Genomic DNA, 21,276 nt, shown 5'->3' with positions numbered 1-21,276 from the left:
TACCTAAAATGTGTAATGTGTATTTTTTTATGTTAAAATACTTGTATGCCAGCTTAATATGCAACTTTAGCTTAACCAATGTTTATAATGGTTATATGCAATTATTATATATGTTTGTGTATGTGTGTTTAGTCTGGTATGGTCCGCTGTGACACTGCTGTCGGGACTCCTGATTACATTTCACCAGAGGTTTTGATGTCACAAGGAGGGACGGGTTACTATGGCCGCGAGTGTGACTGGTGGTCTGTTGGTGTTTTCATTTATGAGCTGCTAGTGGGTGAGTAGCACCAACTTCATCTGTATCTTCCTGTCTCCTGTAATCTCATCTCACCATTCTTACCATCCTATATTGTATATTTATTCCTCTGTTGATTTGGGCAGGTGACACACCATTTTATGCTGAATCCCTAGTGGGAACTTATGGAAAGATCATGGATCATAAAAACTGCTTAACTTTCCCAGATGATATCGAATTGTCAAAGGATGCCAAGAACCTCATCTGTGCTTTTCTGACTGACAGGTGAGAGAGAAACATAAAGTTTGAATAGAGTCACCTTTATTAAACATTAGTCCGATAGTGGATTTTGCCGATAATGATAGATACATTGTGATTTAGTAATTTAATAATATGAATAAAAACTTAAAATCTAGTTTGAAATAGGGCTGAACTCTTTAATTAACAGTAATTCCTTAAAGGTGCCATTGAACGTTTTTTTACAAGATGTAATATAAGTCTAAGGTGTCCCCTGAATGTGTCTGTGAAGTTTCAGCTCAAAATACCCCATAGATTTTTTTTTTAATTATTTTTTTTAACTGCCTATTTTGGGGTATAATTAGAAATGTGCAGATTCAGGCTGCGGCCCCTTTAATTGCTCGCACTCTCCGCCCCCTCCCAAGCTCTCGACTCTGTCACTGCATAAACAAAGTTCACACAGCTAATATAACCCTCAAAATGGATCTTTACAAAATGTTCATCATGCGTGCTTCATGCATGCTTCGTATCAAGTGAGTATAGTATTTATTTGGATGTTTACATTTGATTCTGAATGAGTTTGATAGTGCTCCATGGCTAACGGGCTAAAGCTAACATTAAACACTGTTGGAGAGATTTATAAAGAATGAAGTTGTGCTAATGAATTATACAGACTGCAAGTGTTTAAAAATGAAAATAACAACAGTCTTGTCTCCGTGAATACAGTAATAAACGATGGTAACTTTAACCACATTTAACAGTACATTAGCAACATGCTAACGAAACATTTAGAAAAACAATTTACAAATATCACTAAAAATATCATGTTATCATGGATCATGTCAGTTATTATTGCTCCATCTGCCATTTTTCGCTATTGTCCTTGCTTGCTTACCTGCATAAAGTCTGATGATTCAGCTGTGCACAGATCCAGACGTTAATACTGGCTGCCCTTGTGTAATGCCTTGAACATGAGCTGGCATATGCAAATATTGGGGGCGTACATATTAATGATCCCGACTGTTATGTAACAGCAGGGTATCCGCGGGGCATTGAAAAGCATTAAAAGTCATTAAATGGATTTTGTCAAAATTAAGGCCTTAAATGGCATTGAAAAGCATTAAATTTGATTCCTCCAGGCATTAAAATTTTTGATTGTTTCAAAGAAAATTTTATAGAAGCAATTTATTTTAAATACAGGCTTCATAATTAATAACTTTTATTTTATGTCGTAAAAACGCTTATGTACATTAGTGTGACGATCATGCGGAACCAATTTGGTAAGTGCTTCCGGCCGGTGCAAAATTGCCGTTGCGCGGGCTTTTTGGAGTGAACGAGACGACAGCGGAATGTGACGCAGTAAAAAAACAAAATGGGAAAGTGCAAATTTCAGGATAAATGGCTGGAAGAAGAGCAGTTTAAACCATGGTTACAGCCCGTTAAAAATAGCAATGATGAAGCTTTTTGCTGCCTGTGTAAAAAATCTATTAAATTGGCAACAATGGGCATCAACGCCCTGAAGTCCCATATGAAGTCGGACAGCCACAAATCGGCATTAAAAGGCCGTCAGCAATTGACAATGAGTAATTTTTTTGGCGTGACCGAAACTTCTACAACAACAACTGCTTCAAGTACCACAACAACTGCTGCTGTAGTCACCACCGTTTGTGGAGCGACTACCGGAAAATCGAGCGACATTCGATCAGCGTTCGGGTCGAATGAGACTTTGCGGGCGGAGGTGCTCTGGTGTCTGAACACTGCCGTTCATCATCACTCTTACTCGTCCAATGAAGGCATTTCTGAGTTGTTCCAGGCAATGTTTCCTGATTCTGAAATCATGCGTTAATCTCCGGACTGTCTCTTTTGACTGATTTAAGTGGTATAATTGTTGATTACTGTCTAAGTGGCTTGAAATGTATGGTAGTGATTTTTCAGGGGAAGAGGCCATTGATTAGACCATTTCTCACATGCCACTCTGACTTATTACTATTATTAATAGTTAAGGGGGAAAATGCTCTAGTTCTCTCTTACTCAAAGTCTATTAGAAATTGTACCGTTTTGATTTTAACTTTACATAGATTAAGTTTTAGCCTTTAAAAGTTCAGTTTGTGAGCTTTTTTTTTTCCTTCATTATCCAAGCTGATAGATTTAAATACATTGACAAATTAAGCTGTGTCCTGAGCCATTTCTAATTCAGTTCAGAGTGATATGCTGTACTTTCATCATTGCATTATAGTCAAACTGGTTGCAATTGAGTGCGTGTGTATATGTGTGTGTGTATATATATATATATATATATATATATAATGATTAGTCATGGGTCGTGTATGGCATTAAATACGGTAAAAATGGCATTAAAAAAGGCATTAAAAAGCATTAAATTAGATTTGAAGATTCCTGCAGAAACCCTGAACAGTCAGTGTTATGTTGAGATTCACCTGTTCTTCGGAGGTCTTTTAAACAAATGAGATTTACATAAGAAGGAGGAAACAATGGAGTTTGAGACTCACTGTATGTCATTTCCATGTACTGAACTCTTGTTATTTAACTATGCCAAGGTAAATTAAATTTTCCATTCGATGGCACCTTTAAAGGTATAGTTCACCCAAAAATGAAAATTCTGTCATCATTTACTCACCCTTAAATAGTTCTAAACCTGTATAAATTTCTTTTTTCTGCTGAACACCAAGGAAGATATTTGGAAGAATGTTTTTGATATCACCCCCCTTTGACTACCATGGTAGGAAATAAAAATACTATGGTTGTCAAGGGGGGGGGGTCAAGATCTTCTTAATCAGTGATGACAGAATTTTCGTTTTTGGGTGAACTATCCCTTTAACCATGATGTTTTGTAATTAAGTAAATAAAAATAGATTTAAATTAATATTCAGCAAGGACACCTTAAAAGTGACAATAAAGTTAATGTTGCAAACGATTTCTATTTCAAATAAATACTGTTCTTTTGATCTTTCACAATATTATTACAGTTTTTACTATATTTTTTGATCAAATAAATGCAGCCTTGAAGAGCATAAAATAATCTTACCAACACCAAACTTTTAAATGGTAGAGGATAAAATAAATTAAAATAAAATCTCGAAGTCTTTTTTTTTTTTTTTTTTTTTTTTTTTTAAGGTGCCATCAAACGTTTTTTTTACAAGATGTAATATAAGTCTAAGGTGTCCCCTGAATGTGTCTAGTTCCCCATAGATTTTTTTTAATGAATTTTTTTAACTGCCTATTTTGGGGCATCATTAAATATGAGCCGATTCAGGCTGCGGCCCCTTTAAATCTCGCGCTCCCCCGCCCACGGAGTTCTTTAACATCATAAACAAAGTTCACACAGCTAATATAACCCTTAAAATGGATCTTTACAAAGTGTTCGTCATGCATGCTGCATGCATACATCGGATTATGTGAGTAAAGTATTTATTTAGATGGTTACGTTTGATTCTGAATGAGTTTGAGGCTATATGCTCCGTGGCTAATGGCTAATGCTACACTGTTGGAGAGATTTATAAAGAATGAAGGTGTTTATAAATTATACAGACTACAAATGTTTAATAATGAAAATAACGACGGCTCTTGTCTCCGTGAATACAGTAATAAACGATGGTAACTTTAACCACATTTAACAGTACATTAGGAACATGCTAAAGAAACATTTAGAAAGACAGTTATCATGTCAGTTATTATCACTCCATCTGCCATTTTTCGCTATTGTCCTTGCTTGCTTACCTAGTCTGATGATTCAGCTGTGCACAGATCCAGACGTTAATACTGACTGCCCTTGTCTAATGCATTGATCATGGGCTGGCATATGCAAATTGGGGGCGTACATATTAATGATCCCGACTGTTACGTAACAGTCGGTGTTGTATTGAGATTCGCCTGTTTTTCGGAGGTCTTTTAAACAAATGAGATTTATATAAGAAGGAGGAAACAATGGAGCTTGAGAATCACTGTATATCATTTCCATGTACTGAACTCTTGTTATTCAACTATGCCAAGATAAATTCAGTTTTTATTTCTAGGGCACCTTTAAAGATGACGTACCATTCTGCTTTTTCATTTTATGCTTTTAAGAGCCAGTCACTGATAAAACATCAACTTCATGTTTTCATCTTTAAACAAGTCACTCTTTCAGCCCGACAACAATCTGTTTTCCTTTAACTCCCCTTTTCCTCTCTCTTTCTCCTCCCTCTCACATGCGCACACATACGAGCATTTCTGATCAAATATCCAGAGAGGGGCTTTATGATTTCGTCTCCTTGTGTTCATGTAAAAGCACAACACACACACCCCTCCCTTCGCATTCTGGCTACAGGAATGTCCCACACGTGGCAGTCCAAACTGCTGCACCCCTTTGAATCCAGATGCAAGGAAAGGGAGGGGAACGACCGTTCCTTATTTTTGGATGTTGTTGTGTGTGTCACTTTCGTTCCTCAACTCCTCCGTGCTCTGCCATTTCCCATCAGCCACTCGCTGTTTTATGTTCCAGTCTCGCACACATACGCATCACTTAACGGATTAGTGAGTGTGGTTGTGGTTCTCTGTTTGGTTTGCTGACCAGTGTTTTGATATGTTCAGGGAGGTGAGGCTTGGCCGGACTGGAGTGGATGAAATAAAATGTCACCCCTTCTTCAAGAACGATCAGTGGACCTTCGACACCATACGAGACAGTAAGCCTCTGAGTGTGAGTGTGGTTGATCTGTGATCATAACTTGAAAGTCACATTTAGTCATTAAAATTACAACTAATGAGTCTGACTGAGTCAGTATTAAAGTGCTTACTATAACATTATGCATGTGCTGGTTGATTAAAGAAATCTAGAATATACTCAAGTCTTGCATTGGTTGTTTCATTAGTTTTGAACTGAGTCATTCATATCTGTTCAAATTATGGATATGGGATTTTGGAGCACAAATTTCCTGAAATTCCATCCTCTTTATTTTTTTCCACACATATGCAAACATTCACCTCACACCCTCATGTTATGCTTCTGGTGTAAATGAAAGCCATTTCAGTCATGCATAAGAGTTGGGTAAGTTACTCTAAAAAAGTAACTACTAGCTACTAATTACATCTTTAACAGTGTAATTACATTAATGTACTAATTACTAATTATAAAAAGTATTGCAGTACTAGAGAATTAGAGTACTAGAAATAGTACTAGAGTATTAGAGGTTAAATTTTGATGTTAAATCTACTATTGTTTTATATAGAATTGTTCTATAGCCTATACAGTATATAAAAGTAGTTATAATTCAAATTAAATTACAGAAAAAAATAAGAGTAATTTTAAAAATTAAAAAAAGTTTTTTTTTTTTTTTTTAAGGAAAAGTAATTTAATTATAGTAATTAATTACTTTACACCCAACACTGATGCATACACAATTTTGTATTTACTTTGTGTTTAAACTTTTATTATTATTATGGTTTGTACCCTCTGAAAATGTTATCCATTAAGTGTATTATGTAAGATATAATTGACTCGTTTGTATGTTTTGTCATGTTAACCATAATATAACTTGGCTTCATATACCATGATCATGTGATGGTATAAAACAACAAAGCTTGTTTTGTCCTGCATCATCACTCTTTTCTGTTTTATTCGATTTTATTTTATTTTAGTGTATTTTGATTTATGTTTTTGTTTTATTTTTGGTTAGATTTGGATTTGTAACGTTGCTCTGTTGTGTTGCAATGTGTGATGCTGTGTGGTGGAGCGATGTGCTCCTGTTGGGGGGAGGAGGGGTGCTCAGGATGGGGTTAAAGGGGTACTGAGTTGGTTTTAGTAAGGGTGGAACCCGACATGTGGCCCATACACAGTTACTAATGAGAGAAGAGCCTCAAAACCACAGAGTTAGACTCGTTTTCTCCTCTTCTCTCTATCCCTCGCTCCCGTGATGCTGAAATGCACATATTTTCTTTCTATCTAACTTTCTTTCTGCCTCCACAGTAGTCTGTTATTAGCAGTGCTATCAAAGAGCATTCTGGGAATCTGAGCAACTGCATCCATATATCTGGATGGTGCGGTGTTGCCATATGGAAACATATCATTTTCTTGCTATTTAGAATAAAATACAACAAATTGTGTTGTTGGAAAGAAACCAATTATATTTTCACCCCAAGACTGTTTCTCTTCCCATATATAGAAGGCACATTCTGACATGCTTTTTTTATCTTCTTCTTTGCTCCATCTTTGATAAGTTAAAGGGTTAGTTCACCCAAAAATGAAAATTCTGTCATTAATTACTCACCCGCATGTCGTTCCACACCCGTAAGACTTTTGTTCATCTTCGGAACACAAATGAAGATCTTTTTGATGAAATCTGAGAGCTTTCTTTCCCTCCATTGACAGCTATGCAATTGTCACTTTGACGGTTCGAAAAGTTCATAAAGAGATCATAAAACTAATCCATATGAATTGAGTGGTTTAGTCCAAATTTTCTGAAAAGACACGATCGCTTTATATGATAAACAAATTTAATTTAGGCTTTTATTCACATATATACATTGATCAGTGAACATAAAGAGTAGCTAAACTGAACCTGCTTGACGTGTAAGAACAAACCTCATTGTTTCTGTTGCGTAAGCTCAAAAGTACTGCATAACACATGAGGACGAACCTCATTGGTTCTTGTGGAAGCTCAAACATGCTGCGTAATACACGAGAATGAACCTCATTGGTTCAAACTTGCTTGAGCTTCCATTTACCACAACTGATGTGTGCGTTGATGAATGTGAATAAAAGCCTAAATTAAATATGTTCATCATTTTAAAGTGATCGAGACTCTTCAGAAAATTTGGATTAAACCGCTCAATTCATATGGATTTGTTTTATGATCTTTTTATTAAAGGTGCCCTCGAATGAAAAATTGAATTTATCTTGGCATAGTTAAATAACAAGAGTTCAGTACATGGAAATGACATACAGTGAGTCTCAAACTCCATTGTTTCCTCCTTCTTATATAAATCTCATTTGTTTAAAAGACCTCTGAAGAACAGGCGAATCTCAACATAACACTGACTGTTACGTAACAGTCGGGGTGTACGCCCCCAATATTTGCATATGCCAGCCCACGTTTCCAACATTATAAAAGGCATTACACAAGGGCAGCCAGTATTAACGTCTGGATGTGCACAACTAAATCATCAGACTAGGTAAGCAAGCAAGAACAATAGCGAAAAATGGCAGATGGAGCAATAATAACTGACATGATCCATGATAACATGATATTTTTAGTGATATTTGTAAACTGTCTTTCTAAATGTTTCATTAGCATGTTGCTAATGTACTGTTAAATGTGGTTAAAGTTACCATCGGTTATCACTGTATTCACGGAGACAAGAGAGCCGTCGCTATTTTCATTTTTAAACACTTGCAGTCTGTATAATTCATAAACACAACTTCATTCTTTATAAATCTCTCCAACAGTGTAGCATTAGCCGTTAGCCACGGAGCACTATCAAACTCATTCAAAATCAGAAGTAAACAATATAACAGTATACAATACTCACATAATCCGACGCATGCATGCAGTATGCATGACCAACACTTTGTAAAGATCCATTTTGAGGGTTATATTAGCTGTGTAAACTTTGTTAAGGCACTGTTTAAGGCAAGCGCGAGCTCTGTGGGCGGAGAGCACGGGATTTAAAGGGGCCACAGCATAAAATCGGCGCGTTTATAATGATGCCCCAAAATAGGCAGTTAAAAAAATGTATTAAAAAAAAATTCTATGGGGCATTTTGAGCTGAAACTTCACAGACACATTCAGGGGACACCTTAGACTTATATTACATCTTTTAAAAACATAATCTAGGGCACCTTTAACTGTTTAAAGCATCAAAGTGACAGTTGCGTAGCTGTGACAGAAAGTGCTCAGATTTCATCAAAAATATCTTCATTTGTGTTCCGAAGATGAACGAAAGTCTTACGGGTTTGGAACGACATGAGAGTGAGTAATTAATGACAGAACTTTCATTTTTGGGTGAACTAACCCTTTAAATAGATGTTTATGTCCAACATTGTCTAAAGTGGTTTTACAGTATAATGACAATATTGAGTGTTTCCACTGTGGTACAGAGAAAGGCAGCTCTATACTACAATGCAGTGATGCATTCAGCCCTGTCCCCATTAGATGTTTGACACATGTTCTCTCAGCGTGCTCAGTGCGTTAGCTCCAGAACCAGGGAGTGTTTGGGATGTGTAAGTGAGCGTGAGCGTGTGTATGCACAGTAGGTAGTGAGTAAGCACCGGCCAGCTTGGCAAATCATACGTGCCACTCCTCCCTTCAGTACAGTGTCTGCTTTGTGTGCTACACACACTGAGCCTTTCACTGTGAGTCTCTCACTCGCTCACACACACATACATACACTCAAACTCAAACAGGACACACTATTTTTGCTCAAATCTTTTACAATATTCCCTCACTCACCCCTGCCCCCCCACCTTCTCTGTTTCTCTCTGTCTCTCAGCCATGGCTCCAGTGGTGCCGGAGCTGAGGAGCGATATTGACACCAGTAACTTTGATGATGATATAAAGGATGATCCGGGAGGAACCGAGACATTCCCCCCTCCCCGTGCTTTTGCAGGAAATCAGCTACCATTTGTGGGCTTCACCTATTTCAGGGAGGACCAGTAAGTGTGAAAATGTGTGCGTTTTGTGTCTTTTTGTGACATGATGGATTCTGACCATGGAAAAATTGCTATCTTGTAATGTAAAATATTGTTACGTTTTATTGAATACTTTTTTTTATTTTATATTACATAATTGGTTTGTTGCATAATATAGTCTTGTAAAATGCTTGTGAAAAAATGATTCAAAGAGTTCCAAAAGGGTTCCCACTCTTTTTGGCCAATGAATTTCCATGACTTTTCCAGACGTTTTTGATTACTGGAAAAAGTTTTTAGAGATTTTGCACTTTGCAAAGCACAATTTTTAGCTTGTGAAATATTTTTGAGCTGAGCATAACTAGAAAACAATATATTCATATCATAAAAAATTCTGATTATGCCAGGTCTGGATATAAAAAAATGTAATTCTTTAAAAGAGTTTCTGTGACTGTGACACAGTGTTTTCCATTTAAAATCTGTATCTCTGTAAAAAGAGATGAATAAATGACAAAATTTGTGAAATCTGAGACAAGAACAAGAACAAGTTAAAAGCCCACATTTGACTTTTTACAGGTATCTTGTTCTCTTCCACATGTGTTCACTCACAGACGAACACTAAAAAGCTGTAAAACTACTATGAGCTCCTGTTATGGATTGATAGAGACAGGATGTACAGTATTTTTGCATGGTTATGGTAGCCGCGAATGAGTGCTGCATCTGTTCCATCACAATTCCCTCCTTTTTCCCTTATCCTTTCACTGTTTCCTCCCCGGCTCTCTCAGTTTCTCCAGTGTGGCTGAGTGAAGCCACATGGGCCGCTGGCAGATCTGAGAAGATTGAAAAGTTGCTTTGAGATTTTCTTTCTTTCATTTCCTCTCTCTTTCTCATTCCTTCTCTCTTTCTAACTTAGTCTTTTTCATCTTGAATTGATTTATGAAACGTCAAAGTGTGTTCCTGCAGAGTAAACAAGGACGACGCTTGCTGAGAAGAGTGGAACATTTAACATAACTCTTTTTCTCTCTCTCTTTCAGGTTGTTAACCCAAAAAAATAAGTGTTCAGAGGAGGACTTTAGTGCTGATAGTTTCATTGAAGATGATGGTTTAAACCATGCAGAGGTGCATATATATATATATTTTTTTTTAAATAATTTTATTATATTAATGATTAATGTTAAATGATTACCACTATAATTGTGAAAATGAACGTATTTCTGGTTTTATGTCGATGAAGGCGTACTTGAGCCTTAGTGATAAAGCTGTGTGTGTGGCTCAAAATTAGCACTTAGATTTCTAAAATAGCTCATGTGATTTATTCTGCAGCTGAATTTCCCACAACCATTTTGCTTGGTGCTGTTACTCAACGTAATTGGAGTGTTTCTCCACATTCTTTAGATAATTGCTGCTTTTAATAGAATTGAAAACAACAACTTGCATCAGTTGTTTGTTGATTTTTCACATGTTTTTATGCATGTCCCTAGTCCATTGACCTGCAGAAGAGGCTGAAAAAGTTGGAGGAAAAAGTCAAACATGAGATGCAAGCAAAGGAGGAACTGGAAAATAAATGCCGGTACAAATACTCGTAAACATAATGTGGAAATGTAAAATGTTGAAAATGCTTTTTTTTGCATTTTTGCATTCTGATCCAGATTTCTGTTGTTTGCATCACATATGACATATCATATATCTTCACTTACAACAGATGTAAACTATGTTGTATCTCAACAGGACAGCAAATCAGCGACTGGAGAAGTTGTCCAAAGAGCTTGAGGAAGAAGTACGACCCATCTTTAAACTGCATTCACCCAACAAAGGCTCTTGATTCAAAACCATTCAGAAACAAAGTGCAACCTTCTAAAAGTTCCTTCAACTGTTTGTGTCTTGTTTTAGGTGAATGCTAGACAGACCATAGAAGAGACTCTGAGGGAACTGGAAAGAGAGAAAGCTTTACTGAAGCACCAGCGTTCTGAAAGCATAAGAAAAGCTGGCCGAGAGACAGACAGAAAGCGTCTTCTTGAGAATGAGGGTGAGAACAGCAGTCAGAAACACAATTAACCCTCAACATTGACAATGAATGCTGATTCATTTGCTAGGAGTGGAAAAAAATCTATTCACCGATGCAATGATACTGGATCGATCTACAAAAAATCATGACCATACTTTGCTTTTGAACTGGTTAACCATCTTAATTTACAGTGTCACTGAATGTTTTTTGAATTACGTGCACTTTTCGTGATATATATGCCGCATTTGCATGTTTAATATTAACGCACACTCTTGATTCAAGTAAGCACTGGCCCAAAGTTTCTACCCGATTTGCTCAGTACTAACCTCTGACATACTCCCATCTAGAAAGTATTAGTTCTGCTCTGCTGATGTTGTGATGCTAACATATTTTGCATTTCTCTCTCCTGCAGTGGGCAGCCTGAAAGATCAGCTAGCCGAACTGAAGAAGAAGAACCAGAACTCTCATCTCTCTGCCGAGAAGAACATTCACCTGGAGAGACAGGTTGGTCCATCAACAAAACTTTACCAAACCTCCTCAGAACAATAACAACTATATAACAAATAGCCAGAGACAAGGACATTTTTTAAAAAAGTTTTTTTTATTGGCTATAAGAAATAAATGCACTGAGGTTTGAGCTTGATGTGTAAGTGTAAGTGTAATTTTTCAATGTTAAATTTCTCCTATCTCAGCTAAAATATTTTCAGATATTGGAAAAAAAAAAGAATTTAAAATGATAAATTAAGTGAAGACAATTGCTAATGGAACAAAATGCTGTTATATTCAAATGTGCTTATATTCTTATACATTTCTGAAGCCTTAATATCAGTTTAGCTTCTCATATACACTACCGCACAAAGTTTGGGGTCAATTATATGAAAAGTGATATTAAAGACATTTAAAAAAAGATTTCGATGTCGAATTAATGCCGTTCTTTTGAACTTTCGTCACAGAATCCTGAAAAAAATGTCATGGTTTTTACAAAATATTAAACAAAACTGTTTTCAACAGTGATATTAAATGTTTCTTGAGCACCCAATTAGCATATTAGAATGATTTCTGAAGGATCATGTGACACTGAAGACTGTAGTACCTATGCTGCTGAAAATTCAGCTTTGCCATTACAGGAATAAATTACATTTAAAGCTGCAGTCCGCAACTACTTTGTGTTAAAAATTTACAAAAATTATATAATGAGAATATACAACATGAATCCATTTTCCAAAGTGTGTTTTTGTCTTATCCTGAATCATTATGGTACACTTATAATAAGTGTTTATATTCTGACTATTTCAGACAGGACTAGTAGGACTCGCCGCAGAGTATCACAGTAACTGCGTGACTCGCCATAGACATACACGGAGAGAAGTAGCTCCGGCAAGAATGTTCCTCCGCAAGACGCGTGCAGTTCTGTTTATTAACCGCTAGAGGGTCAAAAATTGCGGACAGCAGCTTTAAAATATATTAAAATAGTAATTATCACTTTAGATTATTACTATTAATATTACTGTTTTTACTTGAAATGCAGCCTTGTTGAGCATAAGAGACTTCTTTCAACATCATTAAAAAATCCCCTAAACTTTTAAACAGTAGTGTGTTGAAGAGTAGATTTTGTTTTTAAGGATATATAGATGTCCAGTATTATGGAATAAAAGGGACTCTGATACTAAATGAATGTGTCCTTAGTTGGAGGACGTGAATGCTAAGCTTCAGGCTGAGTTGGAGGAGTCTGAGAGGCTGAAGAAGGCCCAGGTTGAAGTGTTGAGACACTCCCAGCAGCTGGAGGTCTCTCTCAAGGAGCTTCAGGAGCGTCTGGCCCATCTGGAGAGCAGCAGGCTCGGTCTGGAACAGGAGAAACAGAGCCTGCAAACCTCACTGCAGGAGGAGAAGCGAGAGAGAAGCCTTGGCTCGGAGACCATCAGTGAACTACAGGGTGGGTGCATGTGTGTCTGTGCCAGGTTGCGTTCATGAGACAGAAGTAGCTGTGAATCAGCATCTACCGAGCTTCCTAGAAGGAGATTGTGTTACGTACTAGGGATCACACTTGTGTGCCGGTCTATGTGAGCGAGTGAAAGCAAATGTTTATGTTTGAGCGTGTAGTGGTCAGCTCCTTGCTGAAAGACACACTGGGCTCTTGTCTGCTGGGCAGTGTTGTTGTGTTGGGGTGGAGCTGCCCGAAGCGAATGTAAACATCAATAGTGCGTTATTTTAAGGTCAAAGGCAGGTAGTTGACGTCATGTCGCTAGACATGGAAAAATGGGCGAACAAGAAATATCTCTTATTTTCGGTCATATTTTCTGTTTTGTCTATTAAATTTAAAGGATTTGTTTCTGCAGGCTCTTTAATGTCCCGGGAGAGCATTACATGTTTTAAATGAACAGATTTCAATTAAGGAAGGTCACTTTTAAACTTTTTATCATGCGTTTATTTATTTTTGCTACTTTTAAGATGCATTTTATGTATAGATTTTATCGATTTTTACCCCAGACCAAGACTTTAATCTTAAAATATGAAAATTCATTATAAAAATATAATTACATATTTTTCTAAACAAATTGTGAAATAAGCAAACCATAAACCACACAATATGTATTGCGTGAAAATCTTTTCCACCATGACCAATGATTTTGCCACAAGTTTTATTAAAAATTAGTTTAGGATTATGTTTGAGGCTTGTGATATGTGAAGAAAACAATGAAAAATCATTTATGAGTCAATTCTGATCAATATGTAATTTTGTTAAAGTATTCATTTTAAAAAAGTCTAATATATTTATATTATTGTCAAAACATTATTAAATTCATGTTTAGCAATTTTTATTTAAAGGTGCCCTAGAACTTATTTTTAAAAGATGTAATATAAGTCTAAGGTGTCCCTTGAATGTGTCTGTGAAGTTTCAGCTCAAAATACCCCATAGATTTTTTTTTTTAATAAATTTTTTTAACGGCCTATTTTGGGGCATCATTAACTATGCACCGATATATAGGTTGCGGCCCCTTTAAATCTCCCGCTCCCCTGCCCCGGAGCTCGCACTTGCCTTGAACAGCATAAAAACAGTTTACACAGCTAATATAACCCTCAAAATGGATCTTTACAAGATGTTCGTCATGCATGCTGCATGCATACATCGTATCATGTGAGTATAGTATTTATTTGGATGTTTACATTTGATTCTGAATGAGTTTCAGGCTATGCTGCGTGGCTAAAGCTAACATTACACACTGTTGGAGAGATTTATAAAGAATGAAGTTGTTTATGCATTATACAGACTGCAAGTGTTTAAAAATGAAAATAGCGACCGCTCTCTTGTCTCCGTGAATACAGTAAGAAACGATGGTAACTTTAACCACATTTAACAGTACATTAGCAACATGCTAACGAAACATTTAGAAAGACAATTCACAAATATCACTAAAAATATCATGTTATCATGGATCATGTCAGTTATTATTGCTCCATCTGCCATTTTTCGCTATTGTCCTTGCTTGCTTACCTAGTCTGATGATTCAGCTGTGCACATCCAGACGTTAATACTGCCTGCCCTTGTGTAATGCATCGATCATGGGCTGGCATATGCAAATATTGGGGGCGTACACCCTGACTGTTACGTAACAGTCGGTGTTATGTTGAAATTCGCCTGTTCTTCGGAGGTCTTTTAAACAAATGAGATTTATATAAGAAGGAGGAAACAATGGAGTTTGAAACTCAGTGTATGTCTTTTCCGTGGACTGGACTCTTGTTATTCAACTATGCCAATATAAATTCAATATTTAATTCTAGGGCACCTTTAAAATACCATGCTAATCACCATAATTCCCAGTACAAAAAAAATTGAGATGATGATTGATGTGTAAAGTGTGTTATTGTGAGATTTTATTTTCTAAAGGTTCACATGCCCAAAAGTGCCCATAAGTTGAAGAAACGCCCATTTATGGTTTTATGATTTGAGGTTTAACATTGTTAACCTGAATTCCTGACCTTTGACTTCAACTTCTGTCTTGTGTTTTTGATATGCTTATGTCTTCCTTTCTTTCTGTATATTTCTATCTTTATTTCATTCTCAGGTCGTGTCTCCGGACTGGAGGACGAGTTAAAACACATAAAGGGTTCACTATCAAAGGCAGAAGTAGAGAAAAGACAGTTACAGGAGGATCTTACTTCACTGGAAAAGGTGTGTGTCATGTGTGTTTTAGTGAGTGATTGAATGGTTTACATTCTCAGCACATGATGTGTGTGTGGTTATTGTGTATTTTTGTGAAACCCCATTAATGGTGTCCCTTCACCCACAGGAGAAGAACAAGCAGGAGATCGATCTCTCCTTTAAACTCAAAGCCGTTCAACAGAGTCTGGAGCAGGAGGAGGCAGAGCATAAAGCCACTAAAGCCAGATTGGCCGACAACAACAAAATCAATCAGTCCATTGAGGAGGCCAAGTCTGAGGCCCTGAAAGGTAAAATTAGACTGTAGCCTCTAATTTAAAAGATTTTTAAAGATCTAGATTTTCACTACAAATTAAAAAGAAAAGGTGTTGTTTAGGGGAGCGCACTTTAGATGGAGGGAAAACAAATTCTGGTTATAGTAAGCCATTCTTTTAAGATGGGGAAAGTGCCCACTCAATAGGACATTTACAGATTTTTTAGAACTAACTTATAATACATAAAAAGCTACTTCCCAAAAGGAATTTGAGGCATAATTTGGACTCACAACAAAATATTTTAGGCTTGTCTTGGACATCAGAAACTTGCTCATCAACATTTACATGATTCTTCTAGACGTGCCTTACATTTCTGATCTGTCTCTGTATAAAAACGAAAATATCTTTTGTGCTTTCTGTTCTAGCTGAGTGAATCTTTCCGAAGTCTGTAGTACAAGGCTTGTTCAGAGTTTGGTGATGATGTGAGTGTTTTTGTGACAGATATGGAACATAAGCTGCTGGAAGAACGATCTGCGAAGCAACAGTTGGAAAACAGACTGATGCAGCTGGAGAAGGAAAACTCAGGATTAGACTGTGATTACAAACAAGCCAAACACGAGCTTCAGGAGCTCCGCTCACTCAAAGAGAAACTCACTGAGGAGGTACACCTCTCTGTCTGTTTTTCTTGCCTAGCTGTAGCTGTCTGTCTGCCTGAAGATATTAATTATTTGATTTAATTGATCAATTATTATATCAAAATTAATGATCTGTGTTTTCAGTTTCTGTCCATGTTTTCAGCAGTATTTTACATAATTTTAAATAAAAGTAATGGTTACACTATATTATAAGGAGATGTAGTTACATTGTAATTACTCAAATAAGTACTAAGTAATATGAATTAACTACTGTATTTATTATAGAGTTAGGGTTTGGTTTAGTGTTAGTTACTTGTAATTATTCATAAGTACATGTATTAACATGTAACATCATCACCTTAAAAAAATTTTAACAAAATAATTTATAAAAATTGAAAGTATTAAACACAATTAAAAATTACATGGTAATATACAGTGCCCTCCACAATTATTGTAATAGTAATTATGAGTAAAAGCAGCTGTGAAAATAATCTGCATTGTTTATCCTTTTGATCTTTCATTCAAAAAATTCAAAAAATTATAACCTTTCATTGAAGGAAAATAACTGAAAGTGGGGGGAAACTCACATTATGAAATAAATGTTTTTCTCCAAAACACGTTGGCCACAATTATCAGCACCCTTTTATTCAAAACCTTTTGCAACCTCCTTTTGCCAAGAGAACAGCTCTGAGTCTTCTTCTATAATGCCTGATGAGTTTGGAGAACACCTGACAAGAGATCAGAGACCATTCCTTCATGCAGAATCTCTCCAGATCCTTCAGATTCCAGCTCCATGTTGGTGCTTCTTCTCTTCAGTTCACTCCACTCATTTTCTTTAGGTTTCAGGTCAGAGGACTGAGATGGCCATGGCAGAAGCTTCATTTTGTGCTCAGTGACCCATTTTTGTGTTGGATTTGATGTTTGTTTTGGATCATTGTCCTGATGGAAGATCCAACCACAGCCCATTATTGGATTTCTAGCAGAAGTGGTCAGGTTTTGATTTTTTATCTGTTGGTATTTGATGATACCATGTATCTGAACAAGATGTCCAGGACCTCCAGCAGAAAAATAGGCCCACAACATTAAAGATCCAGCGGCATATTTAACCGTGGGCATGGGGTACTTTTTATCCATGTGTGCACCAAACCCATCTGGTGGGTTTGCTGCCAAAAAGCTCTTTTTTTAGTTTCATCTGACCATAGAAGCCAGTCCAGTTTGAAGTTCCAGTCTTGACTGACAACTGAATATGCTGGAGATCATTTCTGGATGAGAGCAGAGGATTTTTCTTGAAACCCTCCCGAACATCTTGTGGGGATGTAGGTGCTTTTGATAATTCTTTTTAGGCTTTCTGAGACTCAAGACTCAACTAATTTCTGCAATTCTCCAGCTGTGATCCTTGAAGAGTCTTTGTCCACTCAAACTTTCCTCCTCACTTGACATTAGGACGATTTAGACACACGTCCTCTTCCAGGCAGATTTGAAACATGTTTAGTTGATTGGAACTTCTTAATTATTGCCCTGATAGTGGAAATGGGGATTTTCAATGTTTTAGGTATTTTCTTACAGCCACTTTCTATTTTGTGAAGCCCAACAATCTTTTGCTGCACATAAGAACTATATTCTTTGGTTTTACTCATTGTGATGAATGATTACGGGAATTTGGCCTCTGTGTTTCCACATGTTTATACTCCTGTGGAAAAGGAAGTCTCGGCTGGACAATTTCATGCTCCTAGTCACCCTGGTGTGCTAAAAAAATGTAAATATGAATGGGAATATACTTCAGAGATATTTTACTCATAAGAATTTCTAGGGGTGCCAATAATTGTGGCCAACATGTATTGGAGAAAAACATTTATTTCATAATGTGAGTTTCCCCCCACTTTCAACTGTTTTCCTTAAATGAAAGGTTAGAATTTTGTGAATTTTTTGAATGAAAGATCAAAAGGATAAACAATGCAGATTTATTTTCACATCCACCTTTGCTCATATTTACTAAAGGTGCCAATAATTGTGGAGGGCACTGTATATGCATGACATATTTCATGGGAAGTCCAAGATATTTGATTGAATCCAGTCTTTTGTGTGTGCGCATGTGTATGCCAGGTGGAAGTGCTAAGTGTACGTGTGCAGCAAGAGACTCAGAGGAAGACTCTGTGTCAGAATGATCTCAAAGTGCAGAGGGAAGAGATCAGCACCCTACGCTCCTCGGAGAAACAGCTTAAACAAGAGCTCAACCATCTGCTCGAGCTCAAACTCAGCCTGGAGAAACAAAATCAGGAACTGCGCAGGTGAGTGACTTGCTGATCCACAGTTTTTCAATGCTGACACAAGTGTAAAGTGAGTAGGGTTGTGCATATATATATATATATATATATATATATATATATATATATATATATATATATATATATACAATATTATACACAATTTATTGATAGAAAATAAAACATACAACAAAATTCTGATATTAAATGAACGCAATATGAAAATTGCACAAATAGCAAAGTTTCAGTAGAGCACATTCACACCTATAACAATAAATATTTTAGTGTATACACCATACAATAACATTCTTTTTATTTTATTTTTCTCAGGCTCTTTAAATTTGGGTGGATTCTAATTTCCTGTCAGTGTTTTTATTGATTATCAGCTGGAAAAAAAAAAACGTTCTGATAGGGATTCCAATGATATTGCTCCTCTTTGTTGTTATCATTATAGTTGTGGTGTGGATGCCCCTATTCTCATAGAATTAGAATGATTATTATAAATTTATAATTATAGTTATCGTTCTTTGTCTTTTAGCCTGCTTGCTAAACTTACAAATCGATACACTAAAAAGCATAATGCATAGCACACACAAATAATATTCAGTGAGGATCAGCACTCAATAAAAAGATCTCTGCTCTCTGTGTCCAATCAGGGAGAAAGAAGAAGCTGACATACAACTGAAAGAGCTGAAGGACCAGTTGGAGGCAGAACAGTACTTCACAGTATGTCTGCCAGCTTTATCATATTTTATCATTGAATATGTGGACGGATGTATTTGGATTGGTTTGTGTATCTGTGTTATTCTTTGTTTTTAAATGAAACATTTTTCCTTGATTCCAGAAACTGTATAAAACTCAGATTCGAGAGCTGAAAGAGGAGAGTGATGAAAAGACTAAACTCTACAAAGATGCTCAGCAGAGACTAGAGGATCTGCTGGAAGAGAGGTGTGTGTGTCTGTGTGTATTTGCTATTATAAAAGGATGTTAAAAGGCCTTATCCTTTTCTTTAAAGGTGAAACCGCATCAATTAGTGCAAGGTTAGATGAAAAGTAAGGTAAATAGATGCAATTAGTTAAGGATGAATGAACAGATAGCAATTTGTACAATATGCTGAACTCTCGTTCAATACAAACTGGTTTGTGTGCGTTTATATAGGGACTCATTAGCAACGCAGCTAGAGGCGAGCCTGACGAAGGCAGACTCTGAACAGTTGGCACGCTCTATCGCTGAGGAGCAGTACTCAGACCTGGAGAAAGAAAAGATCATGAAGGAGCTGGAGATCAAAGACATGATTGCCAGACACCGGCAGGAACTCAGCGAAAAGGACAATACCATCAACTCGGTGAGAATATGAGATTTGTCTTAGAGGAAGCTTCCTGATATAATAATTGTGTAATAATTCATTTTAATTTAATCTTCTACATAATATAAGCTGGAGGAATCAAACCGCACACTCACTGTGGATGTTGGCAACCTGGCTAACGAAAAAGAGGAGCTCAACAATATGCTCAAACACCTACAGCAAAGTGAGTATATTGCTGAAGTTAATATTATAAAATACGAATGGATTGATGATATAATGTGCATATGTTAATATATGTGCTGTAACATTTATAAATGTGTATACACAGAGCTGGAGATGGTCAAAGAAGAAGAGAAACAGATGAAATCTTTGACACTGTCCCTAGAGAAGCAGATACAGTCTGAGAAAACTCTCAAGATTCAGGTGTGTGTTGGGAGAAACATCTAAATTAAGGTTTATTGAATTTTAATCAAGGGTATATGTGTACATGTTACTCCATTATTTTCATCACTTAAAATAGGTGTTACTAGCATGTCTCAGGTAAATTATAACATCAGATGTCTGTATTGTAGGCTATAAACAAGCTGGCAGAGGTTATGAAGAAGGGTGATGTCAGGCCACAGCAAGGTAACAACAGTGACGTCCGCAGGAAGGAGAAGGAGAACAGACAGCTCCAGCTGCAGCTCCGCACCGAGAAAGAAAAACTCAACAACACCATCATCAAATACCAGAAAGAAATCAATGATATGCAGGCTGTAAGTGACATTAAATATAAATGTAACCACTAGAAAACCTGTCCAGTGGTGATGTATAATGCATAGATAAACAAAGCATACAAGAAGTGTTGTTCTGTTTGCAGACAATAGCAGAGGAGTCTCAGCTGCGACTGGAGATGCAAATGTCCCTGGACAGTAAAGATAGTGATATTGAGCGTCTGCGCTGTCAGCTCACTTCTCTGAGCATCCATTCTTTGGACACCACCAGCATCAGCAGCACCGGAAACGACCTGGAGGGCGATGATGCTTATCCAGGTAACTATCCAGGTTATGTCCTGTCAAGCACAGGACTGCCTAATGTGTTTATCATCATTCATGTGCCATAAATGGCACTTGGGGTAAGTTTAAAGGGTTAGTTCACTCTAAAATGAAAATTCTGTCATTAATTATTCACCCTCATGTCGTTCCAAACTCGTAAGACTTTCGTTCATCTTCGGAACACAAATGAAAATCTTTTTGATGAAATCTGAGAGATGTCTGTCTCTCCATTGAATGCCTTTGCAACAAACACTTTGACGCTTCAAAAAGATCATAAAGAGATTGGAAAACTGTTTGTTGCAAAGGCAGTCCATGGAGAGACAGTCAGATTTCATCAAAAATAAACGATATGAGGGTGAGTAATTAATGACAGAATTTTCATTTTGGTGTGAACTAACCTTTTAAGCCCCAAATGTTTTTAGTAAAGCCTCGAATATTAAATTAATCACCATGCAATCAATTTAGGGCCATAAAATATATTCTGTTATTACAAACCAGACAATATAAATATATAATTATAGTATATA

General features: G+C 36.7%; 1 protein-coding gene across 7 annotated transcripts in view; it reads left to right on the top strand.

The window, feature by feature from the left end:
• Nucleotides 1–21,276, top strand: part of rock2b (rho-associated, coiled-coil containing protein kinase 2b) — a 43,972-nt gene that overhangs the window by 8,741 nt on the left and 13,955 nt on the right. For all 7 annotated transcript variants that reach the window (XR_007187065.1, XR_007187066.1, XM_048207031.1 and 4 more), the window contains exons 6-26: nt 133–277; nt 382–520; nt 5,063–5,154; nt 8,957–9,119; nt 10,127–10,211; nt 10,574–10,662; nt 10,821–10,869; nt 10,983–11,118; nt 11,510–11,601; nt 12,784–13,030; nt 15,162–15,268; nt 15,387–15,546; nt 16,012–16,172; nt 18,249–18,433; nt 19,066–19,135; nt 19,254–19,357; nt 19,568–19,754; nt 19,845–19,938; nt 20,044–20,138; nt 20,288–20,470; nt 20,575–20,746. Coding sequence is in view for 5 of the 7 variants with exons in the window: in XM_048207031.1 (XP_048062988.1) it covers nt 133–277; nt 382–520; nt 5,063–5,154; nt 8,957–9,119; nt 10,127–10,211; nt 10,574–10,662; nt 10,821–10,869; nt 10,983–11,118; nt 11,510–11,601; nt 12,784–13,030; nt 15,162–15,268; nt 15,387–15,546; nt 16,012–16,172; nt 18,249–18,433; nt 19,066–19,135; nt 19,254–19,357; nt 19,568–19,754; nt 19,845–19,938; nt 20,044–20,138; nt 20,288–20,470; nt 20,575–20,746 (2,755 nt within the window). In the remaining 2 variants the exon portion in view is untranslated. The remainder of the gene's footprint in view (nt 1–132; nt 278–381; nt 521–5,062; nt 5,155–8,956; nt 9,120–10,126; nt 10,212–10,573; nt 10,663–10,820; nt 10,870–10,982; nt 11,119–11,509; nt 11,602–12,783; nt 13,031–15,161; nt 15,269–15,386; nt 15,547–16,011; nt 16,173–18,248; nt 18,434–19,065; nt 19,136–19,253; nt 19,358–19,567; nt 19,755–19,844; nt 19,939–20,043; nt 20,139–20,287; nt 20,471–20,574; nt 20,747–21,276) is intronic.

The sequence above is a fragment of the Megalobrama amblycephala genome, linkage group LG11, assembly GCF_018812025.1.
Source record: "Megalobrama amblycephala isolate DHTTF-2021 linkage group LG11, ASM1881202v1, whole genome shotgun sequence".
NCBI classification, from domain to species: Eukaryota; Metazoa; Chordata; class Actinopteri; order Cypriniformes; family Xenocyprididae; genus Megalobrama; species Megalobrama amblycephala.
This window is presented reverse-complemented; position numbering and strand designations above follow the sequence as displayed.